This window comes from Rhizomucor pusillus (genome assembly GCF_041956525.1).
Source record: "Rhizomucor pusillus strain CBS 183.67 unplaced genomic scaffold VTP01scaffold_15, whole genome shotgun sequence".
Taxonomy (NCBI): Eukaryota; Fungi; Mucoromycota; class Mucoromycetes; order Mucorales; family Lichtheimiaceae; genus Rhizomucor; species Rhizomucor pusillus.
Window position 1 is genome coordinate 452,726 of NW_027192157.1, and position 24,305 is coordinate 477,030.

General features: G+C 45.3%; 13 protein-coding genes across 13 annotated transcripts; 6 read left to right on the forward strand and 7 right to left on the reverse strand.

Moving 5' to 3' along the window:
* Window positions 1–833: 833 nt before the first annotated feature.
* VTP01DRAFT_3160 (uncharacterized protein) lies at window positions 834–3,120 on the forward strand (the record flags this gene model as incomplete). The annotated part of the gene is made up of 8 exons (XM_069381701.1): window positions 834–1,087; window positions 1,152–1,235; window positions 1,301–1,365; window positions 1,435–1,673; window positions 1,750–2,223; window positions 2,282–2,573; window positions 2,649–2,788; window positions 2,926–3,120. The coding sequence occupies 8 exons, from the start codon at window positions 834–836 to the stop codon at window positions 3,118–3,120; spliced, it is 1,743 nt and encodes a 580-aa protein (XP_069236807.1).
* A 399-nt stretch (window positions 3,121–3,519) lies between these two features.
* On the reverse strand, window positions 3,520–4,800 carry VTP01DRAFT_3161 (uncharacterized protein; the record flags this gene model as incomplete). The annotated part of the gene is made up of 1 exon (XM_069381702.1): window positions 3,520–4,800. The coding sequence occupies one exon, from the start codon at window positions 4,798–4,800 to the stop codon at window positions 3,520–3,522; it is 1,281 nt and encodes a 426-aa protein (XP_069236808.1).
* A 1,200-nt stretch (window positions 4,801–6,000) lies between these two features.
* VTP01DRAFT_3162 (uncharacterized protein) lies at window positions 6,001–7,724 on the reverse strand (the record flags this gene model as incomplete). Its single annotated transcript, XM_069381703.1, has 9 exons — window positions 6,001–6,333; window positions 6,392–6,455; window positions 6,521–6,642; window positions 6,706–6,837; window positions 6,904–6,998; window positions 7,056–7,124; window positions 7,177–7,247; window positions 7,326–7,551; window positions 7,613–7,724. The coding sequence occupies 9 exons, from the start codon at window positions 7,722–7,724 to the stop codon at window positions 6,001–6,003; spliced, it is 1,224 nt and encodes a 407-aa protein (XP_069236809.1).
* Window positions 7,725–7,965: 241 nt separating this feature from the next.
* VTP01DRAFT_3163 (uncharacterized protein) lies at window positions 7,966–9,011 on the forward strand (the record flags this gene model as incomplete). The annotated part of the gene is made up of 6 exons (XM_069381704.1): window positions 7,966–8,026; window positions 8,106–8,189; window positions 8,245–8,372; window positions 8,427–8,552; window positions 8,622–8,701; window positions 8,762–9,011. The coding sequence occupies 6 exons, from the start codon at window positions 7,966–7,968 to the stop codon at window positions 9,009–9,011; spliced, it is 729 nt and encodes a 242-aa protein (XP_069236810.1).
* Window positions 9,012–9,685: 674 nt separating this feature from the next.
* VTP01DRAFT_3164 (uncharacterized protein) lies at window positions 9,686–10,108 on the forward strand (the record flags this gene model as incomplete). The annotated part of the gene is made up of 1 exon (XM_069381705.1): window positions 9,686–10,108. One exon carries the CDS (start codon window positions 9,686–9,688, stop codon window positions 10,106–10,108), a length of 423 nt encoding a protein of 140 aa, XP_069236811.1.
* Window positions 10,109–10,303: 195 nt separating this feature from the next.
* On the reverse strand, window positions 10,304–12,081 carry VTP01DRAFT_3165 (uncharacterized protein; the record flags this gene model as incomplete). Its single annotated transcript, XM_069381706.1, has 3 exons — window positions 10,304–10,803; window positions 10,862–11,335; window positions 11,397–12,081. 3 exons carry the CDS (start codon window positions 12,079–12,081, stop codon window positions 10,304–10,306), a joined length of 1,659 nt encoding a protein of 552 aa, XP_069236812.1.
* A 773-nt stretch (window positions 12,082–12,854) lies between these two features.
* On the reverse strand, window positions 12,855–14,367 carry VTP01DRAFT_3166 (uncharacterized protein; the record flags this gene model as incomplete). Its single annotated transcript, XM_069381707.1, has 3 exons — window positions 12,855–13,321; window positions 13,385–13,495; window positions 13,560–14,367. 3 exons carry the CDS (start codon window positions 14,365–14,367, stop codon window positions 12,855–12,857), a joined length of 1,386 nt encoding a protein of 461 aa, XP_069236813.1.
* Window positions 14,368–14,798: 431 nt separating this feature from the next.
* On the forward strand, window positions 14,799–17,004 carry VTP01DRAFT_3167 (uncharacterized protein; the record flags this gene model as incomplete). The annotated part of the gene is made up of 8 exons (XM_069381708.1): window positions 14,799–14,919; window positions 14,977–15,161; window positions 15,223–15,263; window positions 15,328–15,637; window positions 15,707–16,097; window positions 16,162–16,479; window positions 16,537–16,728; window positions 16,790–17,004. 8 exons carry the CDS (start codon window positions 14,799–14,801, stop codon window positions 17,002–17,004), a joined length of 1,773 nt encoding a protein of 590 aa, XP_069236814.1.
* A 155-nt stretch (window positions 17,005–17,159) lies between these two features.
* On the reverse strand, window positions 17,160–18,069 carry VTP01DRAFT_3168 (uncharacterized protein; the record flags this gene model as incomplete). Its single annotated transcript, XM_069381709.1, has 4 exons — window positions 17,160–17,178; window positions 17,243–17,523; window positions 17,609–17,814; window positions 17,916–18,069. 4 exons carry the CDS (start codon window positions 18,067–18,069, stop codon window positions 17,160–17,162), a joined length of 660 nt encoding a protein of 219 aa, XP_069236815.1.
* Window positions 18,070–19,620: 1,551 nt separating this feature from the next.
* VTP01DRAFT_3169 (uncharacterized protein) lies at window positions 19,621–19,889 on the forward strand (the record flags this gene model as incomplete). The annotated part of the gene is made up of 2 exons (XM_069381710.1): window positions 19,621–19,744; window positions 19,813–19,889. 2 exons carry the CDS (start codon window positions 19,621–19,623, stop codon window positions 19,887–19,889), a joined length of 201 nt encoding a protein of 66 aa, XP_069236816.1.
* Window positions 19,890–20,093: 204 nt separating this feature from the next.
* On the reverse strand, window positions 20,094–21,312 carry VTP01DRAFT_3170 (uncharacterized protein; the record flags this gene model as incomplete). Its single annotated transcript, XM_069381712.1, has 6 exons — window positions 20,094–20,302; window positions 20,359–20,419; window positions 20,486–20,553; window positions 20,618–20,756; window positions 20,817–21,230; window positions 21,292–21,312. The coding sequence occupies 6 exons, from the start codon at window positions 21,310–21,312 to the stop codon at window positions 20,094–20,096; spliced, it is 912 nt and encodes a 303-aa protein (XP_069236817.1).
* A 77-nt stretch (window positions 21,313–21,389) lies between these two features.
* VTP01DRAFT_3171 (uncharacterized protein) lies at window positions 21,390–22,497 on the forward strand (the record flags this gene model as incomplete). Its single annotated transcript, XM_069381713.1, has 7 exons — window positions 21,390–21,715; window positions 21,775–21,868; window positions 21,930–21,945; window positions 22,008–22,049; window positions 22,119–22,162; window positions 22,230–22,422; window positions 22,481–22,497. 7 exons carry the CDS (start codon window positions 21,390–21,392, stop codon window positions 22,495–22,497), a joined length of 732 nt encoding a protein of 243 aa, XP_069236818.1.
* A 739-nt stretch (window positions 22,498–23,236) lies between these two features.
* On the reverse strand, window positions 23,237–23,828 carry VTP01DRAFT_3172 (uncharacterized protein; the record flags this gene model as incomplete). The annotated part of the gene is made up of 2 exons (XM_069381714.1): window positions 23,237–23,376; window positions 23,441–23,828. The coding sequence occupies 2 exons, from the start codon at window positions 23,826–23,828 to the stop codon at window positions 23,237–23,239; spliced, it is 528 nt and encodes a 175-aa protein (XP_069236819.1).
* Between the last annotated feature and the right edge of the window lie 477 nt (window positions 23,829–24,305).

Here is a 24,305-nt window from a genome sequence, read left to right on the forward strand (position 1 = left end):
TCGATGAAGCCAAAGTGCTATTTATAATGATACACTGGAAGAAAAGGAAACATGCAGACTGCATGCGTCTCGCTCCGCGTGTCTGAGATATTGGACTAATATATGTGCTTTTCGCGTTTGTATTCTGCACAGTTGAACATAGCTGCATGTCTCATTTGCCATGAAAAGGTTTCAGGATACATGAATAGCAAGACTTTGTTCAACCGAGCGCAAGCCTGTACCCTGGTTAACGAGTTGGATCCGCCCTCTTCAAGGTCATGTCCTTATAGAGGAGCGGATATATATGTCGCAATAAACCCATTGTAATTTTGCTACATAGCATGCGCCACAAATAAATATGCAAGGAGACGGATATTCAAATCAGTTACCGTTTTTTTTTCAAGTATCCAGTTTTATTTCTGCACATTGGCAGCATGTAGGAACAGAACTTTGGATATCAGCAATGCCTGCAAGTCACATGAGGCCGAGTCCCCGGCATCTCCACATTATCAACCATTTCCGTGTTATCTCACCTATTTTCTTCATGCTATCTGGGAAATTCGGAACAGGCTGTATAGATACACATCAGTGCAGAGTGCAGAGGTACTCCGGTGCGCCATACACGCCATTCCTAAGCAGCATTCACTTTAATTGTTGCTTTCAGAATATGTACCGCCCTTATGCAAGCGGTTGTCTCAGATTCGGGTTCTCAAATTTGCAGCAACAGCAGCAACACAAGAAAATTATATTTTTTGTGTAGCTTTTCGCCTAATCCCTTATTTTCTTCTTCTTCTTCTTCTTCTTCTTTCTCTTTCTCTCTATATCTCTCAAGCTCACAAGCACCCCGCACCCAGATGACAGCTGCTTCTCGGCAGGAACGAGAGGAAACCACGCCGTTGCTCGGCTCTTCCTTGAAAAATTACCTTACCGGTTCCAGCAGCGATAGCGAGGAGGACCGTATCACTATCCTGACTTCCAATCCTCCCTCGATTTCCGACGGCAAGAGTAGCATCCACGAGCATGCAGAGCAACAGCAGCAGCCTCCTCAGCCCGAGGATATCCTGGCCAGCCGTCTGAACGGCGCATCTCTGTTAACCATTCTCTCCGGGTACCAACGATGTTCTTAATCCCGAGGGACATCAGCTGACTGACTGATCTTTGCATTGTTGTAGACTCTGGGTCGCTGTGTCACTTGCATCTCTGGATTCTTCCATTGTTGCGACTATCTATGCTCAAATAGGCACCGAGTTTAAGCGGTGAGTAATAAGCAACTATGCCCGGGAAATATATATCCGCCGCGATAAGCTAACCTAAATGGCAGGTCAAACGAGATCGTGTGGGTAGTAACTTCGTACATGTTGAGCTACACAGCGCTCCAACCTCTCTGTAAGCGGGTTGCACGGACCGTAACACAAACAATAAGGGAAACTGACGTTCAAATCCTAAATGTTGCAGATGGCCGTATCTCGGACGTGTTTGGACGTAAATCAGCCTTGCTGTTTGCCACCACCTTGTTCTTTATAGGATCATTGATGTGCGGAGCTGCCCCTGATCTTTGGACCTTGGTTGCTGCGCGCGTCGTGGCTGGCTTGGGTGGAGGAGGTATCAACACCTTGACGACTGTTATCTGCAGCGACCTTGTACCTTTGCGAGAACGCGGCAAGTATCAAGGATACGGTAACATTGCATACGGGGCAAGTAATACTTCCTTATATTTGAACCTTTTGCTATTGACGATAGGAAACCCTAATCTTTTTCTTACCTGTAAAGGTTGGTTCCGTTGTAGGTGCTCCGCTAGGTGGATTCATCACAGACGCGTTTGGATGGCGATTCTGCTTTTACATCAACCTGCCGTTTTTGCTTATAACGGTTTACATTGCAACATGTGTCATGACAAACTATAACTTGAAGGAACGTAACGATAACTCGACATTGACCGAACGTCTCAAAAAGATTGATTATCTTGGAGCCATCACTGTTGTATCCGCCGTCGTTTGCTTCATGCTGGCCACCTCCATGGGCGGTAACCTTCGACCTTGGTCGGATCCTGTTGTCGTCGGTTGCTTGGTCGCTTCTGGCGTGCTGGCTATGATCTTTTGCATTGTAGAAGCCAAGGTTGCGCAGAATCCATTGATGCCCTGGCACATTGTTTCCAGCCAGACGCCGCTCGCATGCTCGCTTCTCAACTTTTGGACGCTTATGGCCACCATGGCTGCCATCTATCTCGTGCCTCTGTATCTCCAGGTATGGAAGAAGCTTGCTATCGTTAATTATCGGCACAGCGTTTGACTGCTATCATTAGGGTCTGCTGGGCAAAACTCCTTCTCAAGCAGGTCTCTACTTCTTTCCTAAAATGGTCTGCTCCTCCGTGGGCTCAGTGTTGTCAGGTGTATGGATGTCGCGTACGGGCGAGTACAAGAAGGCTACGTTTGTTGCAGCGTGCATGTCCCTACTATCAATGATTGGGTATAGTATGTGGGATAGGAACACTTCTATATACCTTATTGCATTTTGCTTTGCGTTCGATGGCTTCTCCTTGGGTGTGATCCTTACCACCGCTTTAATTGCAATGCTCTCCTGTGTTGAATCCAAAGGTAAGCTTGCAAGCCTAGAAATGGGCCCGCATTGGCCAAGAAAGACACGCCTCCCTAATCGCTTCTCTCCTACAGATATGGCCACCATCACCTCCATGTCCTACCTGTTCCGCTCAGTTGGCAGTGTAATTGGCATCTCCGCCACCACTGCTATCTTCCAGGCACTTGTCAAGAGCATGTTGACAGAACAAATCACGGGACCAGACGCAGACAAGGTAATATCAGAGTAAAAAGTATGGGGTAAAAGCAACGGGCATATACAGAGATGATTTGAGAAGGAATGCGACAGAAAGAAATTGGGAAAAAATACTTCGATGAAAGGATTAACTTTCATTACCTTTTGTTTGTATAGTATATTGAGATCGCTCGCCAGTCTATGAACGAGATACGCGAGCTACTTCCGCCAGATGTGCTTGCAATTGTGTTGGATACTTATGAAACCGCGCTGCACTATGCATTCTCCTCGGCTATCCTCATGGCTGTACTCGCCTTGATCTCATCGCTCTTTATCCAACACTACGAATTGGCCACTCAGCTGCGTAAATAGACTTGTATGCAAGATATACCATGGGGGTGCAACAATGTAAAAGGCAGGGGAAAGTGAAGGTCTACTATCTGCATTTAGCGGTGTTGTTGCCAACAATTTGTATTCGGCCTCCCCAAGAGGAAGGCATATATCTTTTTACCCCTACAGCAAACCTGACAAAGAAAAAAGTTTACAATACCATAATATACATTGTATTACAATAGAAAAGATGCGTGCGATCTCCTTTGACGTAAAACTCAACTTGGATCGTGAAAACATTTTCGTTTCGTTTATTTTTTTCTCAAAGGAGTTGATGATGGGTGGCATTAGGAGGATCGTAGTTGCTTGGATAGAAAAACAATATTACAAAGCTTTAACTTTTTTTTCTTTCTTTCTTTTGCCTTAACGTAAATCAAGTTTTTAGATGGCAGCTGCGGCGGTGGTAACTGGATAGTTGTTGCCATGTTGTTTGCTAGCTGCTACATGCCACACCTGATGCTGCTTTCGGAGCGAAGAGACAACAATGCGCGGTGTAGTCGGGCAAGAATCAGAGGAGGAGCAGGAGGAAGCTGAGGCAGACGGTGTTGGCGGCGCAGGGGCAGGAGTCAAGCAGGAGGATGAGGAGGAAGAGGAGCAGGACGAGGACGAAGAATCGTCGTCGTCGATGTAACCGGTAATGTATTGAAGCATCGTCAATGCCGTAGACCGACTATATTCTACATTCAACTCAGAGGCGTCTTTGCAAGGTGCATTGGTGTGAGGAGGCTGTTGATAATATGGCTGCTGGTGTTGCTGAGGCCGGCTGTAGTGGGCCGCACCGTTGCTAGTGCTACTAGGCTGGCATGTAAATGATTTACATGTCAATATACGCATGCGCAACTCAGGAAGGGATATACGAAATGCTGGATCAAGACAAAAGATGCGGTTCAGAATACAATCTAGCTCATCCGATATACAAGGAAGAATGGTCTTGAAAAATCGGTGAGGGTTACGGACATACGCCGCAAAGGTCGCGTCAGTCATTGTTGCCTGTTTCCATGGATTCCGGCCCGCTGTCAAATTGATGAGAATAACACCCAGACTCCAAACATCGTTCTGCTGCGTGCTATATCCGCGGACGTGTTTGTGGTTCCTGACGACGCCTCCCTGGCACTCTGGTGAAAAGTAAAATGTTGATCCGCACGAAAAGTCGGCCGAGACAGCCTGCGTTGTTGCCAAACCGAAATCCGCTAGCTTGATGCGTCGGTTCGGGAACATCAAGATATTTTCTGGTTTGAGATCTCGGTGCGACACGCCACGTTGGTGACAATGCTGCACGGCATCAATAATCTGCAAAAATATGCATCGGATGACTTCATTGTTGCCGACAATGTTTCCATGGCTGCTCGTAATGGATGTAAACAAATCGCCTTGCGGTGCGTATTCCAGAATGATGAACGTGTAGGGTCCTTGTCGTATTGCTTTCTTGAAACCCAAAATGTTCGGATGATCGGCTACTTGACTGTGGAGGATGGCTTCGTTTAGACACTCTTTTCGCTTATGTGTAATGAGTTTCACGGCATAGTGCTTGCCGGTGTGGACGTGGCAGCCGAGATAGACGATGCCGTAAGCACCGATACCCAGAAGTGATGCTAGCTGAATGGTATTGTTATCAATATATGTATTGAGGAGAGCATTGGGTGAAAAAGAGCCGCCGGCCATCGCGCAAAAATTGCGTTTATCTCAAAGCAAAGTAGAAAAGGGAAAGGGTAACCAGATTTGACGTTTATTTATATAGATCCTTGCAGAAAAATGTAAAAGCAGGAAAAAGGGAAAACAAAGTCTGTGTTTAATGTGGTGCCCGCTAGCCGGCACAGCTACTACACAACCTCCCCCCCCCGGCCCCCGATTTATCTTGTCTCCTTTAGGTAAGATCTTGCCGAACGGTTAGCGCGGTGGCAGGCATGAACAAGAAAAAGAGCGTGAGCACATCTGTCTCTAAAGTTGTCCGTGTGTGGTACCAGCAGCTTCGTGTTGCCCTGGATGGACAAGGTTACTGCTGCTGCAAGGACTGCTCCAATTCCCTCTCCTCGTCCTCCTTCCAGAGCTTGTCAATAGCAACATCCCCTTGACAGCAGCAGAAAATATCTGGAAAAGGCGGATCGATGGCAAGTGACAAGTCCATGGCGTAACCTTTTCTTTTCTTCTTCTCACTCATACGTAGACTAACCAACGCATGCGCTGCTAATCAACTTATTCGTCTCCTTTGTGCAATCCAACCCTACAACCTTCTTCCCACTTCCACCCCTGCTTGCTTACCCGTCTTGAATGGGAGTCTCTAAAGTTTACAGTCCATATTCTACTAGACTGATCGTTAACACCTGCCATCGTCTGTGTATATCTACACCTAGCTGGCCCCTTCTCCTTCTCGCCTTTCTTGTTACGCCATCCAGACGCAGATGATTACAAATTCTAGTACTTATAGTGAATCTTATGATGATTTATAGAGGTAGCACTATTACAGCAAGGTTATTGCACCGATAGGTCGATATTTATTCCTACTCTGCACGCAGCGTTTAGTTTAGAAACATGACACGCTGATTGTGCGACCAAATTCTGGGGGAGTGAAAGTTTTACATTGTCTCCTCATCCAGACAAACCGGTTATGTACGTTGCAGCGAAAAAGGCGTGAGTTATGGGATGCAAAGAGCGTATTTTAATTCGATCGATCGAGATGGATTTGCCACATAACAAATAATATTGACGCATCGATGCAGAGATCGTTAATCGTATCCAAGATCATCCTTGTCGCTTTCAGTAACAGGATCATCCATCAATTCTCCGTAGCCTTTTGAGTCTCCCGGAGCAAAATTCTGTCCTGCTCTCTGGTATCCATCAAAATGCAGAAAAATCCCTACTGACTTATGGCAAATCATCTTCATCGCTTGGCCCAATTTCTTCTTCCTCCTCCTCTTCTTCTTTCACCTCCTCATCTTCTCTCCAACGCTTTTGTGGTATTCTGGATGACGTGATTCGTCCAAGTGACTCTTCTTGCGCTTCTTGCATCATGCTGCTGCCTGAGGACAATTCCGATGGAATTTGTGATATGATCTCATCCGTTAGATAGCTCTCGTCCCAAATATCTTCTTCCTCGTCCACAGCAAGGTTCGAGTCGGATGTAGTCCAAGGTCTAGCAGCATTGAATTCTGTGATCCTCTCTAAATCGTCCTTTTCGTCGTCGCATACACCATGTTCCTACATGTATGGTCAACCATTCGTTTTTTGATGAAAGCTGACTGGATCTTTTTCTTACGTTTATTTTAAACGGGACAATCCGCTCTTGTCTGCCGAGTGTTGATTTGTATAGGTAGGCGTACCTGAACGGTTTAACTTGTTACCATCAAGTCCCATCAGCTGTACAACTTTTATCGTCTGCTTTTACCTTCGCGATTGTTTTCTGTACAGAAATACTCGGACACCACAGTAAGTGCCCCAAAAGTGACCTAGCGCTGGCGTTAAAGCCGAGTTGATGCGATCTGTCGCAACATGGTTGGTTACAACTATCTAGGGTGGTATGTGTCAGATAAAAATTATAGTTTTTATACCACATGTCCATGATACACTTACTGCAACACCGTGCTTTACTGCAACTTGGACAAGAGAGTGGCCAATGTAGTTTAGCAACCCATCTCGCAAACGAACATTACGTACGCTCAGCCGGAAAGGATAAGAAATGCTGTCTACCACTACTAGTTTTATCTTGTGCATTCAGCGTTAATGCCAAGGATACTAGACAAAATAAAGCGGTTCTTCTTGGTGACCTACATTTGGGTACGTTGCCAATATGTCAGAAAGTTGACGCACGACAGCCACAAGCTCGACATAATCGTAGGTTCTTAATATGTGGATTTTTCCGTAATCTAGACTTGACGGTAAATATCGACGCATGTGCCATTCAAACGTTAAGACGTCTTTACCTGACTCCGGGACTCCTGCCGCGGATGCCATCTTTTCAAGTCTCTTTTGAAAAAGCCCACCTTCAGTGTCTGCAAAGTGTCAATATATACATCGGCAACAAAGCACCTTCCTCAGACTTGCCTATGTACAAGCACTCTGCATTGTTTCCGCCAAGATCTTTCGCCGCAATGCACGTCGCAGCTAACTGCATGCTAAAATATCCAATCAACCCATTTTATTTTGCTGTTACTACTATGTCCACTTATAATTGCCTGTTAGCAAATGTATACCTGATTTGCGTTCTTCCAGATCCAGCTTCCCCGCAAAACTCGGTGAGCAGCCCGGTTGGCACACCACCGCCGTACTCGTCAAATAAGCACTTAATCTGGTTGGATTTCAAGTTGATGCCTATCCGACGCGCCTGCAAACGAGCTTCGGCTGTCTGCGAAGCTGGCGCAGGGCTTCCATGCACGTATTCCAAGAGAGCAGCCGCTTCTTCACCAGAAACCTCCAGCTCTATTATTGAGAAGAACGATTCAATATGCTGATCGATCGTGTCGACATGAGAAAATAGTACCCTGAATAACCTGAATAACGCCGGTGTCCTTGATATCTTGCAAGGTCTCATACCCAAAACGCACGAGCTTGTCGCTGAGTCCAGGCGCTTTCAGGTCATGACTGTCGGCCATGAGAAAAAGGAGATTCCATATACTGTTTCCGCCGAGTGCGTATATATGTGTGTGTGTGTGTGTGACGGAAAGCCAGCGCTCGAGCGCGCACGCGCGTTGGGAGAGGGAGAGAGCGGAATGCAAAGGTTGATACCCACAAAAAGGAACCAATGACAATCCGAAAACGCACAAAAAACCACGACTTTTGTGGGCGGACTCGACTTGACACTCTCCCGCTTTTCCACATCACTTTCCCTCTCTGATGGCTAAACCGGTTTCTTTTTGGGCTTTTCTCTTGGTCGCTCTCTTTGGCATCTCACTGGGTAACGATGACGTGCAACGAATAAGGACAGAATTAGGTTTTTTAACGACGGCGTCGCGTTTTTCTTTTGTTTTTTCTAGTCTTTGCTCAGGAGACTGCCAGCGAAGAAGCATACACGGCAAATCTCGAAGTTACTGCTGAATTCCCTGAAAACCCCTTTGGACGTATGTATTATTTACAGTTTGGAAAGGACGTGTAACCAACTGTGTGCAACAATAGTTATTACAAACGGTCAACGCAACAAGGTCTTGTTGAACTTGGCAAACAAAGATAAGAGCGATTTCTCGGTGCTGGCTGTTTCGGGCAGAATTACCGACCCTGAAAACCCGGAAAAGATCATTCGCAACGTAAGCGATATGGTTAGCTGATATATTTCTTGGTTATTGACATGATCTCTGCAGTTGACAGCTCTTCGCTATGACTTGACCGTCACTGCTGACTCCTCTGTCGAAATTCCTTACTTGTTCTACTCTGAATTTGCTCCCGGTGAACATGGATTGACCATCTTTATCGATGTTGTTGGTTCTGTAAGGATTTTTGATGGTTGACTCGGCGATCTGGTGCTCTAACCAGAAGATTGTATCACGTGTATATAGGAGAAGTTGCTTCGTCTTACTGGTTACAACGGCGTTATCACCATTGTTGATCCCGAAACTTCCTGGATGGATCCTCAGCTGTAAGTTTCGAGTAATGTAGTGTTTATGAATGCAGTGAAGCTTAATTCCCAAATTGATAGTCTTTTCTTGTACGCCGTTCTCGGTGCCATTGCTGTCGGTATTGGATACGTCATTCGCGAAGCATTCTTCGGAGGTAGTGGTAAGACCAACAAGACAAAGAAGGCCAGCAAGGAGAAGAGCGCACCACCTTCCCACCGCAACGAGAAGGGAGAGATGATCCTTGACGAGTCCTGGATCCCTGAGCATCACTTGAAAGCAAACAGCCCCAAGCAATCTCCCAGAGTGAAGAAGAGAGGAAACCGCAAGTAATCAAAAATATTTCCAGGTCTGGAGACCATTCATAATTTTGCTTTCATATTGTAATAATGTTTCTTCCCAACGTACAAACAAACAAAAATGTGATATAACAAAAATGATCTAAGCCGTATGCTGATAAACCGTCCCTCGTGGATTATCGGCATGCAGCTTTTGGCAATTAGAAGACTAAAATGATTGCATTGTCTTGTTGCTATAAGCGGGAACCTGGAGTCTGGAATGCCGGACTCGACTGCCACATCGGCTGGCTTCTTTCTCCTCATCAGCAATCGGTCTCTTGCTGGCACGACTGTCAGTTAGCAGCAGCTTCATTCATCTATGTGTAGCTTGCAGTAGCTGGATCCATTTTACAGACTCAATATTTGGAATTGTCGATATTGTCAGTGATCCACACCGAAAGCTAGATTTGTTTCTGTTCAAGGTCGCGCCACTGTCTTAACCGAATTGTACTTTATATATTTCAAAGTAGTATCTATCTGTTCTTCATATAATCATCCTTCGTCTGTATAGTCAACTTGTAAATAACTAGCCTTAAACTTACGAGAGCTGCGTCACGCACATACCCATACTGCAGGCGACTTGCCATAAATGGACATTGATTTCCTGCAACGCGCTCAGACACACATTATATCCTCCGCTATACTCTCTTTCTCTTCACGCGCAGCAGCATGTCCTTTCGACCTCCAAAGACCCTACCAATTCTCTCCATTTTCCACAATGCTGCCAATTCCCAGTCGCGTGCTGCTTTGGAGCTGCTCAAGCAATGCGCTCGTCGGAGCAACGGGAGCGATGCATACCGCATAGACGTCATTGAACCTAACCAGAAACCAACCATTGATCAGTTGCGGCAAGTAGCCAGTTATCTTTCTCAAGGCAGCGCCGCTGGTGGAGAAAAGCACGCATCATCTTCAGCTTGGAAACAAATGGTTCGACCTGATGCTAACGTGCAAGACTGGTCCGAGATCGCCACTGTGCTCCACGAGCAACCTCAGCTTATACAGCGGCCTCTCGTCGTAGATTGGAGCCGCGGCAAGGCGGCGATCGGCAGCCCGACGTTGGATGCAGTGGAAAAACTATTAGAGAATATTTGAACGAGTTTAATACACCAGTTTAATTGTCAATCAACGAGAACTTGGTATCTGATGGGGACACAATTTATGGTACAGAGGTGCGTGAGGACGGGCGTTGATAGGGGAAAAGGACAAAACATTGGTGAAAAAATGATGAGGCGGATGTAAAGTAGGAGGGGATGGAAAAAAGAAGGTTATATATAATTAAGGAACTATTTAGTGATGACGCTTCTTCCTGCGCTCCTTCTTGTTGACTGGGAAATCCTCATCACCAGATATTTCCGGTGTCTCGATATTGAGAACTGTAATATTTCCACGGTCCAAAACTTCTTGAGATGTCGGTTCAACGAGTAAATGGTGCTTATGCTCTCCAGCAGCTGACTCTGGTGTACACATGTCAATCTTGGACACCCAGTCGTCTTTAAGTACGTCTTCCAATGTACAGCGCTTAGTCGGGTCAGGTTCTAAGATTCGAGCAAGGATATTTCTAGATTCCCGCGGAAGGAGCTTGAACAGACGAGTAGCACCACCCGATGAAGGAGTTACAAAGTTCTTGAACGAAGCATCATGCGAGGCGCGAGGAATCTTCCATGGAAAGCGTCGAATAGTCATGCAAATAAATACAATGGCACAGGACCACAAATCGGCGAGACGTGCATCATAGTCTGGTTGCACGTATTGCTCTGGCGCAATGTAAGGATCAGAACCACATACGCCTACAGCGATCGGTTTAGTGTCTTGGTCGCACGTGGAGAATTTTTCCTTGCTAATTACCTTTGCTTCTGTGTATCTTGTTTTCGTAGGGATATTTGAACACAACTGCGCAACCAAAATCAATAATTTTCAAGATGCCGCGATCGTCTAGCATCAAATTATCCAATTTGATGTCACGGTGAGCAATGCCCATTGAGTGCAAATATGATACACCGTTCAACATTTGACGCCAGCAACACGCAATCTCGTCTCGTGTCATTTTGCCACTCATGACAATGTTGAACAAGTCATTGGGAGCAAACTCCATAATTTCGTAGAATGAAGAACGTTCTTGGATTATGTCCAGGGTCTCAATGATGTTGGGGTTGTGCAATGTGGAGCCGATACAGAACTCGGCAGTGACTTTCTTGATATACTCTTTCTCGTTTTCATGGGGTAAGCGTTTACGGAACTGCTTCACAGCAAAGGTCTTTGCGTCTGTGTTACGACGGATAAGGCGTACCGAACCGCCTGCACCTTTACCCACGAATCGACCTGCGTGCCGTAATTTTAGCGTTTAGTTCTCGGTAGCTCCGGAGCTCGGGGAAATACTTACCCCATTTACCATAGCGGCCTTCAATGTCTCTGTTGAAATCATTGGCAAATGACAAATCACTGCTCGAGTTGCTGTACACATTGCCATCTCGCAGCTGATGCTTCTTTTTCTTCTTATCTCCCTTGAAGAATCGCTTCAGACCGTGAAATAAGGTATCCTTCTTTTCCAGGTGATGAAAGTGTGTTTGGTGATATTTGTGATTGTATTGAGGTTTCTTGAACTGGAACTGCGACGGGGTGGATGGCCGGCTGGGAATGGAGGTGGAGGTGCTCGCACTCGGTACAGGTTTCTCTTCTTCATCGGATGGCGGTCGCGATAGAGACAAGGGTGTACTCGGAGAAGAGGAAGAGGAAGCGGCGGCAATGCGGGGTGAAGAGAGACGGTGGTTGGATGTAGGCTGCGGCTCCTTTTCGCCACTGTTGCGAGGTGTCAAAGATGGAGTATCAACTGGAGCGTGATGTGGAGACGACGTCAAAGATTCGTCGTGGCTAACGTAATCATGCTCGTGCGGTCCAGGAGTACCAGGTATAGATACGTCTGGCGTTACATTCTCAAAATTGTGGTTGCTCTGAAAGATCTTGGCAGGCGACGTAAAGTCTGCCTTCATCAAGTTTTGTGTAAGCACCTTTTGTGACAGTGATGGAGGCGACGGCCTCGGCGTTAATTCCTGGTGATGGATCGCCATTAAGAAAAAGGCAAGTGAATTAAGAGGATAAAGTAATGAAGAAGAGAAGAAAGAACAAGACAAAAAAGAATTCGAAACCTCGTTTTCAACTTTCTGAAAATCAGATTACCCGTTTTAAGCATGTCTGTTTTGCTCCGAACGTGTGCGTGTACCTATTCATATTCGGCTCTATATTTCCCGCTTTTCCGCATCATTTTATGCGAGCATGCCAAGCTTGCTCGCTTTAACTTTTGTAACGGCTATTCGTCTTGATCTTTCCCACCATCCTTTATCTTAATCAACAACCGCCTCTCCACCCTCGATTTCTTTCGGAGAGGAGTGCGAAAACACAATGCCGGACGGAAAAAACCAAAGCCGATCGCGCGTATTTGTTTTGCGCGGTCGAACCCTTCATGCTCTCGACGATCAGGGGGGGAAGGAAGGTCTCGACTTGCCTGCCACAACGCACACGTGGAAAACTATTTTCCATGATGCATAATATGTTCTTCACATGAAAACCAGCTACAGTAGTTACACTTTACTCGAGAAATGCAGGGAACAGATTGCATTATGTTTGCTATTGTTGCTAATGAGCAATAATGATATAAAGGAGGATGGTACGAATAGCAGAGCAAACTATTAATAAGCATCTGGGTTGGACAACCCATAAATGTGAGGAGGGGGCATGTTTTCCAAACATGATTGTTTGTGTCCGACATTCGGCACGTTGTTGGTGCCGGGACCGTGTAACTTGTCTCCGCAGCAAACTGCAAGTTCTGGCGGCACGTGCGCTATCAGAGCTGACTCACATCGTCTTCTACTACTAATACATTGTCAGAATCGGAAGGATGCACATCGTTGCGTGATGGCGCGCTTGTTTCCATGGTATCTAGCGATGCTGTCGATTTTGCCCTTTGATGTAAGCTTCCTTGCTTTAGTTGCTGGGCATACAGCTGCGGATCTGAAGCTACTGGATTAGGATATGATTGGTAGGACAAATCGGCACGGAGATGTTGAGTCATGTAAGGAGTTAGGGTCTCTTCACCACCAACGGCGTTCGCCACCGAGGGCATTGATATCCGATCCGCGATGTCGCTCATGGTAAAAAATGACCGTGCAGGTTTCTTTGATTTTAGACCACCTGACTCGACAGCTGGTTCTCGGTCCCACCGCCACTGTCTGCTCCAGTAGTGGGTATAAAGGTCTCGAATCGCGATTTGAAACGCCGGATCACACAGGAAGATAAAGAATAACAGAAAACCTAATACTGCCGTTTAGGAGCTGCAAGGGGCGATAGTGATCGGATAAAATCAAACTTTCTAACCTTGAAAGGGGACGGCTACGTTCGCCATTAGGACGTAAAATGCCTTTATCTTGCCAGTGTGTGATATGTAACCGAAGTTGATTACGCCCCACACGCGACTGGTTACCAGCACTGCGATCAAATAAAGACATAATCAGCATACATGTGAATTTACAATGTCAAAGATAGACTTTACCGGTTGGATACCAGATGACACGCGAAACAGTCTTCAGAAAATACGACGTCCTTCTTGGCGAAAACTTGCCAGACTGTGGCATTGACTCGTTTGGCCGGAAGCACAGCCAAGTAAAATGGAACCTCCTTTTGGAACTTGCTCGACTTGAATAGACAAGCTGTTGGTTGATCTTTTGCTCCTCCGCACCTGTTTTGATTAAAACAAATACGAGAGCAATTACCGAATATATGATGCTGATGCACACCCAAAGATAGATCGTTAACATCGACCACATAGACATGGTTAAGTCAGAAGTTCCAATGAACCAGCAGCAATCCATATACGTGCTGCGTCCATACCCTCCGTTCTTGACAAAGAGTGGGATAAGGGAAAGGACTAGTGATGATACAAAGCAGCCAACGATGTAACAGCTTTCTCGATATTTCCAATCCCGCTTTTCGTGCAAGAAAACAATTTGGCAATTCATGGCGATGCACAGAAGGCAGAACGTGCTGTATAGATCAGTAAAAACATACACGACCATGATGAATTGACAAACTCGGTCGGATGTAGGTATTGTGCGAAGGATGCCAGCAATGCCCATGAATATATGCGCATATATAGCCTGTACCAAGAGTCGCAGAGATATTCGATCGTATTTGCCGTCTGCATACCGGATAACAACGTAGATGATTGTGGCGATAAAGCATAGGCTGATAGAGACATAGTAAAGAATTCGATTGACTTGGAAAGCTAGACTGCTCAAGTCTGGCGGGGTCTGACCTTGATCCATTGCCGTCTCGTTGAAGCGATGCTGAAAGGTATCCATCCTCGACGCGCGGCTGGTCTGGGTAGCTGTGTCAATATACCTTGATAATAGTTTTCCTTGCACGACCGTCCCCGCTCATGAGTGTGTAGCGTCGAAAAGGAAGTGTTTGAACTAGTAATAGCAAAATAAACAAACGTAAGGATATCCAGAAAAAGCAGAAAAAAGAAAACTCGATGCTTCCACACCGCCTATTATTGAAAATGTCTCGGACGGTTACAAACAAATAGGGTGAGAAAATAAAAACCCCTTCCATTAACCCTCGCTAGATAGCAGTTTTCCCAATGTCCCTTTGCATAAAGAATCAATAATATCAAAAAGCTTTTCCCAGCAAGAAAGAAATGCTTTCCGAAAATCGTGGAATTCGAGCTGGTGGGGGCGCACACGCACTGACCTTCCCTCCTCCTTCTTTTCACTCTTTCGACATTCGCAGTATGGACGACATCACTCAGTACATTGGTGTAAAAGTCAAGATCACGTTGCTGAATGGTCAACAGATAACCGGCGTCATTGCTGGTTTGAGTAAACCCACGCGAACCTTGACGTTGCGCTCAGGTTAGCACTGCGGATAAATCGAACAAGCAAGATCAAAGCTAACACCGTCGATTGCAGCCGTCATTCAACATGCAGATGGAAGAACTGAAACAGATCCGTTCTTGACAGTCAACGGAAGCGAAATTACAGACCTCAACATCCAGGACAGCTCTACCGCTACTGAAAAGAAGCCTAGCCCGAGCAGCGAGAAACAGAATGTGCCCTCCCAAAAGGCTCCATTCGTGGATCCCGCCATTATAAATGTATGTCACCTGTATTGGATATATTACACGCTTATTCTGACCGCCCTTTTCGGCTGAGCAGGCTATACCGGCTACCAACGGTACGCCAAAAGACGCGTCGATGTAAGTATGAATTTGGTTGTCACTCACTCGAATTCGGACTTAGTCTCTGTTTGCTTGCAATTAGAACGTCTTCACCCCACATTGTCAAGCCAGACGAAAAAGGATCTCCATCACCCAAAGAAAAATCGTCTCCGGAAAGCACTCCCGAGACGAAACCAGCAATCCCAAAGAAAATTCTCTTTGGAAGTGGATCTGCTGCTAAACATCGTCCCATACCAGTTGATACTGAATGCTTTGATTACGAAGACTTTACGCATAACTATGGAAAGAACAATCGAAGGCGAGAGAAACCGTCTAACAAAATCGACTCTAAAATCCCTGGCAAATCTACTGGTAGCAACGCTAATGAAACTAAAAGTATCAAGATATTGAAGGTGCGAGCGATTCTTATCGCATTTACGCGAGCGATTAGAAATATTGACCTAATTTTACGATATATATAGACCAACAAGCCAGATGAAGCTAACGTAGACTCTAATGCGACCGTAACTGCAACTGAAACATCAATCAACAGCAAAACAGCCACACTTCGCAAGCAAAGTCAAACAAGTATCAAAATACCAAGTAATCTGATACCACCTAAAGCCCGAGCGCATGCAAAGACAAACGGCGCATCTCCACCTGTTGAGACGTCTCCTCCAACTAGCACGGTGGAAAAGAAATCGCTACCACCACCAAAGGTGCCTGAACCTGTCCATATAGAGGAGATAGAGAGCAGCGACGGCGAGTCCACCGAGCAACAGGAAGGTGTCCCTATCATAAGATCCGTTGCAGACGGCGTCCGATTACCCGTTGTTACACCGGATGCAATGCGGCGAGTCGAAAAGATATGCAGTAAGAGATATGGTTCTCGCCCATTTTTTTGAGCCGATAACTTAAACTCGAAGATAAAATATAGCATCAGAAACGGGCCCGACCGAGCAAATGATGATAGAAAATGCAGGACATGGAGCTAGTATCATGGCATTGAAGGCGATTGGAGGTCACCGACGGATACAACCAAACAACCACAATGCTGCTCCTCTCGTCGTTGTTTTGGTTGGCAACAACAATGTAGGAACTTATGCTCTTGCGGCAGCCAGGCACCTTGCAAATCGATCGTGTCAAGTGTTCATCATGCTTGCGATGCGAAAAGACGCGGAGACGAGTGATAATTTTGCAAACCAAAAGAAATGCGCAGAGTTTGCGGGTGCGCAGATCGTCACATCTGTTGAAAGTAAGGACTTTAATCATCAATTAAATGTTAGAGTATACTCATTTTCCGCAATACTAGGTCTTCCTGAGCAGCTAACAACGCCTGTTGATCTGATTATCGATGCGCTTATGGGATCGGAAACGTCATTGCAGTCGTTGCGTGGTGATTACGAGACCAGACAGCAGTTGTGGGATTCGATGGACTGGGCAAACAACAACAAAGCTCCTGTGCTTTCCTTGGACTTTCCGAGCGGTGTTAATGCATTGGAAGGTAATAACAAAGCAATCTATCCAAACCGTGCAAATAGCTAATCAAGAATACACCAATGTAGGCCATCCCTTCCACGTGATGCATTATATCCAGCCAAAATGGACTCTTTGCTTTGGAGCACCTAAACAAGGATGCATCTCTCGTAACGTCACCGGGGAATTATTCCTAGCCGATCTGGGTATTCCTAGCATTAGCTGGAAGAAGTGCGGTGTCAAGCCTAGTCATATTCCATGGGGAGCAGAATTCATTCTAGCATTGGAATACGAAGAGTCATAAAGAGAAATAAGACAAAAAAGGGATTCACCCTTTTTGTGTGCACAATTGTATTTATTTCGGTCAATGCTGTGCAGTTTGTACGTGCGTGCGTGTGAGTTGAGAGAGTGTGAGAGAGTGGAGAATGTAAGAGTGTGTGAACATGTTGAATGATATCATTAGTCGGTACCGAAATATCTATTTATCAGTGATAAGTATCATCATCAGACGTTTGTGACCGAGAGCTGGAGCTGGTACACACCTGCAACCAAAGTCGCCCACACCAGGGACAATGTACTTGTCATCATTCAAAGCATCGTCCACTTCAGCGCAAATGATTCTGATCTTGGGGTATTTCTTAACGAAGGCATTGATGCCTTCAGGTGATGCGACGAGGTTTAAGAAAATGATTCTATCTTCAGCAACGTTGTTGTCGAGCAGCACTTGGACGGCTTGCATGGCAGAACCACCCGTTGCCAGCATTGGATCAAGCAACAAGACGTATCGGGACGCAATGTCCTTGGGTAGCTTTGCATAGAAGAGCTGTAACAGAAAGAGAGAGATAACAGATTGAGTTATCTGTGCCACGGTAGATAACAGATAACTAGGAGACCAAGGTATAATTTACCTTTGGTTTGTGAGTCTCTTCGTCGCGCTGGATCAGGATCTTGCCGATTCTCACGCTCCTGCAGCATTCCCTGAGACCAGACTCCATGGCCTCACCAGCGCGCATAATGGACACGCCACAAATCCGGCCTTCGAAATCAAGGCCTTTGTACGGAACGCCGGTAGGCGTCTCTACCGTTTTCTCAATTACAGGCAGATGATTGAGACCTAAATGCAATGTTATATTTTATTATTACAATGATGAAAAGTTTATCACATCACATCACGTATCGAGGATGCAACTGTAAGCTCTTTCTCTCTTCACTCACCCTCCTCAACCAAGAGCCGGATAACACGATCCGAATAAAAGACAAAGTCAGCGCGCGATGTCGTTCGAGATCTGACAATGGTCATGAGACCTTTCAGCTGAGGAGTGGCTGGTAGCAACTGGACTTGAGGAGGTAGTTCTTGATCCCGGCTCATTCTGCAAAGGTGGAAGAAAACAAGATGGCTAAGCGCAAAAAACTCATGGCGGCGGATCCGCCATGGTAAAAAAGGGCCAATTTTTGAAACCCCGAATCCTTTTCTGCAAAGCTCGCGTGAACTCGTCCCTAGCCAATTACACTGTTTCCATAAATGAAATTCGCCATTCCAATGAAAACCGATCTCGCATAGCTTTCTTCCTTCCTACCATATCGTACGTCTGAAATTTCAGGTTACAACATGAGCAAGGCAGTGCTGTCGATGAGTACGGCAGACCTGAGCCCATGAACTACGTCGCGACGAAGAGCAGTATGCTCCTGAAACAACTGAGTTCATACACGCAGTATTTGCGTAAATGACCTTGCGAGAGCGACTGCGGATCAGTTGCCGTGCAGACCGAAGACGTGAAGAACGATGTGGATGTTTGCATAAGAGAAGCGTCGATCAAGCAAGTGTACACCCTTTACACGGATCAGGACAAGTCAGTTTCTCCAAACGGATGTTTGAGAAAGTTTAAATTAGTAGCGCAATGATAGGCATTGGAGATCGACGGTGTAATGCTAGCCGGCATGAACTTAAGCGCCGCAACCTGAATCAGCAGTCCGATCGACTCTGATCAATATGCAAACCCAAAAAGAAAAAAAGTGGAGCTGTGAAAAAGTACCGCAAAGAACCAAGGACAAAATGCCGCTCGTAGTCTTTGGCGACAGGATGCTTGGCAAGGATTGCAACAGAATCAAAGGCCATGAAAACTGTGTGGTTGGTATATATTGTGGAAAATGCTCAAGAGAAGAGAAACCAGAGGAGAAATTACACTCGTAACCATCAGCGAATACAACACCTCGCAAGTAAGTACATTAATCAATGGCTGGTATGATATTCAATTTTTTAATTGATAATATTTTAGATCTGTCGCACATGCATGTCAAAATTTCTACAGAACGTGAAGACTGAGGACCATATCTCCCACCACGGCATCCTGGACTGCCAAACCTGTGGAATGCTTTGGAATAGAGATACCAAAGCCTCTAAAAACATGTATTTCATTGTAAGAAGTATCTGGGAAGGCTCTCATCGTCCTGAGGTCTTCTGCAGACCAAATCAATCCGTCACTGCGAATGTGGGACCCGAAAGGGTTTAAGTTTTTAGGGTAAGCCTTGCAATTGCTCCAGGATTTTTGATTATCATCAAGATACTAATATCGAGATTGCTTCCCTTTAGATGACTCGGAAGGCGAAGTAATAAAAGTTTGTAACATTAGATGCTTTACTGATTGAGAGACCATTTGCATCGTTTGGAGCACTAGCATTGCCTCATGGCAAGTTTGGGCCAATATGGTAAATGTACATTGTCCCTAAGTCGACAAGAATAATTAGTTTCTTTCCAAGGGTCCAAATTTGACTCGAGTGTAATGCAAATTTAATGCTCCAACGCAAATGTCTGGACAATAAAATTCAGTCCCAGTTCCAGAGTTTTCTTTTCGCTGGGTAAAAATGCGGGGACCAGGGGAGGGACAATGAAGCGCCTTTTCTTCTTCAGTCAACCTAGATCATGTTCCAACGATTAATTCAATACTGGGTCTCCAACTTCATCACTGAACGACTCTTGGCAAGTCCATTGTTCCACCGCATGGCCGCAAGGACCCACCAACATGTTTCTTCAATTACAAACAAAGGTGAGCTAAGGCTTTGTCTTCCTCATGTCCTTTTTACTCAGCGATTGACGATCAATTTCTTTTGGTAGGCTCCCAGGTGAGCAATGAATTCGTAAAAGCTTTCAAGGAAAATCTGGAGAAGGAACGCAAGAACTTGCACAAGTAAAAGCAATGACCAAACACGACAACAAAGAATATCCCAGCATCTACACCTGACAATGCTTTTTGATGATACTAACGATATGTAATGTACATTTCATGACAAAAAGAAGAAAAAGAAAAGAAAAAAAGATTATGAAACGAAAAGAAACACAAAGTGACAAGAGAATAGAAAGTAACACTTGGGAACAGATGAGATGGGGAGGGGTCTTTAGACGATGGATTCTGGTGTGGGTTCTGCGGCAATGATTTTCTCCATCTTGCGTGCTCGTACATAGTCTGCTATGGAGCGGATGATGATGAACCAGCCGAGGAGCATGAGGATGTATGCAATGATATCAGCGTTGGTGCTGTCTTTGTCTCCTTTATCGTTTGAGTCACCGTTGCTATCGTCAAACTCGAAATCATCAAGTGTTCCTCCTGTGAAATCAAATTAATACATTGTCAGAGTATCTTATAACAAATGGTACACTCACGACTACGGATGTAAAACCCGAACTGGACAAGAGTTATTCCGAGACCCGTCCTTGATCCTTGCTACAAGAAAATCAGCAAACCTTCGCATTATCTGAGATCCCGAAAATATCATAACATAACACTTACCTTGGCAGCGTGAGATGTATGCAATAAGTAAGTGAGCATGAAACCCACAAACTGGAAACTTGCAGAGACTATAGAAGCTTGCTGTAAGCAATTTTCGGAAACAAACACACAAAGACAACGAAAGCAACTCACCGAGAAGATTCCATGCAAAATTAAATAAATTGCCTACAGGCATTCCTTCTACTAGGATAATATCGCCCATGCCTGCTGGCGCAATAATAGTCGTCTGCCAATACGGCGGTGTAGAGTCTGCGGCAGCCTCCTCATATGCCTAGAAAAGCATGCGTCAGTGACTCTGTAGGTCGTATTAGGAAATGACATCGAAACTTACCGGAGGTGTTTCCTCCAGCTTGCTGCCTTCGGTATCGGGTTTGGCTGACATGTTGGAGAATACACCATCGTTTGTCACGGGTAAAATAGCCGGTCGACTGCTGTTTCTAGCGGTATTGCTGGAAGACGGGGTGGAGGGTGCTGGCGGTCCTGCTGCTGCGGGAGTATTCCGCAAGAGACGGTGCGACTCATTACTGTCTGCTTCGTCATCGTCCAAGTCTTCACCAAACGTCTCTTCCAAATCAGTTCGTTGTCGCTGTGCAGAGTAGACTGGCGGGTTGCTTGAATGTGGTATAGTAGCAGCGTGCGAGGCGATAGTGAAGGATAAGGAGCGGGACGAAGAGGAGTTTGGAGGGTTGTAGTTATCGTTCTCGTCGCAGTGGTTCACCGAGAGAGGGTCTTCAGCGGTCGGCACCTATGTGTACGTCCAGTTAGTCGAAAAGAGGTGTTTAAAGTACTCCATTCAAGGTCATTACCCTTTGATATCGACTTGACATTGAGTGTTCTTGGCAAAAAGTTACAAAGAGAGAAGGAGAATAGATTCGGTCTGCGCAACGCAGGGAAGAGCCAGCAAATGACCCTATTGAAGTCCGCGATTCTCTTTCGATTCTTTATGAGTGATAAAGATAAAGAGAAACGATCCGACCAACAACAGCAGGAGTCCACCACCGTTACGGTAACGACGACACAAGCATGGCCGTCATCGTCTCTCCCATCGCCACCGCAAATGCTCAACATGTCCAACTGGCCATTTTTGCAACAAGACGATCAAGAGCTTTTCCAGGAAGCCCTGATACCACCCGAAAACTTTAATATGGTGTGCAAACACATATACCGCAGTTCATTTCCCAAAAAGAAACATTTTCAGTTCTTGGAGAAGCTAAAACTTAAAAGCGTGCTGTAAGATTGCCAGAAATATGGGGCATGACTAGCTTTTTGTAGTTGACACGGCATTGTAGCACGCTTATTCTCGAGGAATATCCGGAACAAAACATGAAGTTTCTAGAAGAGAGGGGCATCAAATTGTTGCAATTTGGAATTGCAGGCAACAAGGTTTGTACTTGAAAAACGCAATTCTGATACTGTTAAGATATCTAACGATAGAACCGTGTAGGAACCATTCGTGCAAAGTAAGGATGATTATTTATTGTCAATTAACAGCAATAGATAGCAATCGCTAATCTTACTACAGTACCCGAGGACCAGATCAGTGCGGCGCTTGCTGCCATGCTAGGTATATTGCCTTTGCTCTTTTAGAACGCCCGTGATCGTGGATTTCGGCTTACCATCCCTGGTTCTGTAGATAGACGCAATCATCCCATGCTCGTGCATTGCAATAAGGGCAAGGTACACAGAAGTTGGGAACGAGGAGGAAGGGAATCGATGACTAAATTGATGTATGTTTCCATACCAGCATCGGACAGGATGCTTAATAGGTTGCCTGCGAAAACTCCAGAATTGGAGCCATACCTCAATATTCGACGAATACAGAAGATTTTCCCATCCGAAATCAAGATCTATGGATCAGCAATTCATTGAATTATACGATGCAAACCAAGTGTGGCCTTTGGTGGACAGAAGATATTTACCCAATTGGGAGACACTAGGTAAGAAAATGGATATGTAGAGTATCAGCTACGAAATATACTCACCAAGAAACTACAGCTGATCCCGTCTCATAACTCTGCAATTTTTGTAAATAATTTCATTTTAAATAATACTATAGTTTTTGCTTTTTCCTGTTTTTTTTTTTCAATCAAAGAAATGTGGACATCCATGGATGGCATACTCATTTCGGAAGAATAGATTTACCGTTCGACGTGGCCAGATGTTTAGTCGTAGTTCTCGTTCCCCTTTGAAGCCAAAGATCTAGTCTGCTCAAAGGGATTCATCGTGGAAGTCCCGATCATCTCAAGATATTTATTATGCCACCATTTCAATTTTCACGGTTACCTCTCACGCTTTGTTTTTGTTAGGAAGGCATCGTAAAAATCTAAAATCTTGCGTGTCCCTGTGAAGGGCACCGAAAGGCTGGGAAGGTCCAAAAGGCACGCACGGTAACAACCCTCCCAACCCTTTGCCGCCGCTGAAGGCAGCCGAACTTCTCAGTTGCCTTTGCGCATTGCAGTAAAAAAGCCTCGAAGGCTCATAAGATAAACTTTTGAGCAGGTCCAAGGTCTTCCAGTGCCTAATGTTTTGTCTGGTCTTTTTACTGAAAGCATGCATATTTCATTGCAATGCTGGCATTTTGAACCTTTTATTACACTCTTTTTGCATTATGCTAGATTATTATGTCATGGTATTACTATGCTAATAATGCTAAAAATGCTTGTAATTATCCTTCCTACTCCATATAGACGCCGTCCGCAAAGGAGGCCTTCAGAAATTCATGCTTGGAGCATCTTCCAAAATTCTCTTTCGCTATGTGCCATGCACGCAGAATGCGCGGAGCGGAGCCTTAGGATGCACCTCTCGCAAAGCTGCACGAAGACCTTTATCGTCGTCAGTAACGAATATGCCAGGTTCAACAGCCCCGTCGTTGAATTGTCGACTTGACGTGCCTGAAAACCAATGGTTGTCGCTCATTCGTCAGAACCGCTAATCCGATATAGAATGATCGAAGACTCTTGCTGGAATAATTGGGTGCTAGATAGTCGACGCCGATTATGTTTACAAAAGGCACCTCGTTTCTAGCTGTCTTATATGCTGCACCCATGATAACGATCTGGCTGATCCTTTCTATGCATTTGTTATGGGTAACGAACAGCTTGTTAATAGTGTTACCAGTCGTTTTCCTGTATAGCACTATGTAGCCTCGTACTATCAAAAAGTCGCGCAGTTCCAGAGCCTCAGTGTGTACCAATTCCTGGTTAATGCTGTAGTTATCCTTCGGCGGAAGTGTTTGGTTAAGTCTGCTAGTTTGTCGCCACAGGGTCTCCGCAGGTGTCAGCATATTTTCGCTCATCTCAAGGACTTCGGCCTGAATTTCCCGCATCGTTGTTGCGGCGCTCATGATATAGAAGTTTGTTGGAAGACAACGGATGCGTACGTTCTGTGTCTCTCATGCTTTCATTTTCCAGAGACCGTCTTCCCTCTGTGAAGCGCACAGGCTCCATGGACTTAACCGCCGTGGCCATATTATAGTCTTCACAGTGCCTGGCCCAGGCTTCAAGTCCTGCCAACGTTTACAATAAATCCATCGTTTCGGCAATTTTCTCCAGATCGTCATAGTGATCCTCTTGAGCAAAGTAATCATGTTACTGATGAAGGACGACATTGAGATTGAGATCTTGCCTGATGTGTGTCATATGTGTCCATGAAAAGATAAAAGAACAAGTAAGGAAAATTTAAAGGCGGGACAAGGTATGACGGAAAGATTTAAATAATCAGCAGTTATTATCTGTTTGAGGATGACTGCTGTCTGTCTGTTCAAAGTAAATCCCAAAACATCCTGTTGCAGTCTGAAAGCGCACATCATGGTTTGAATATC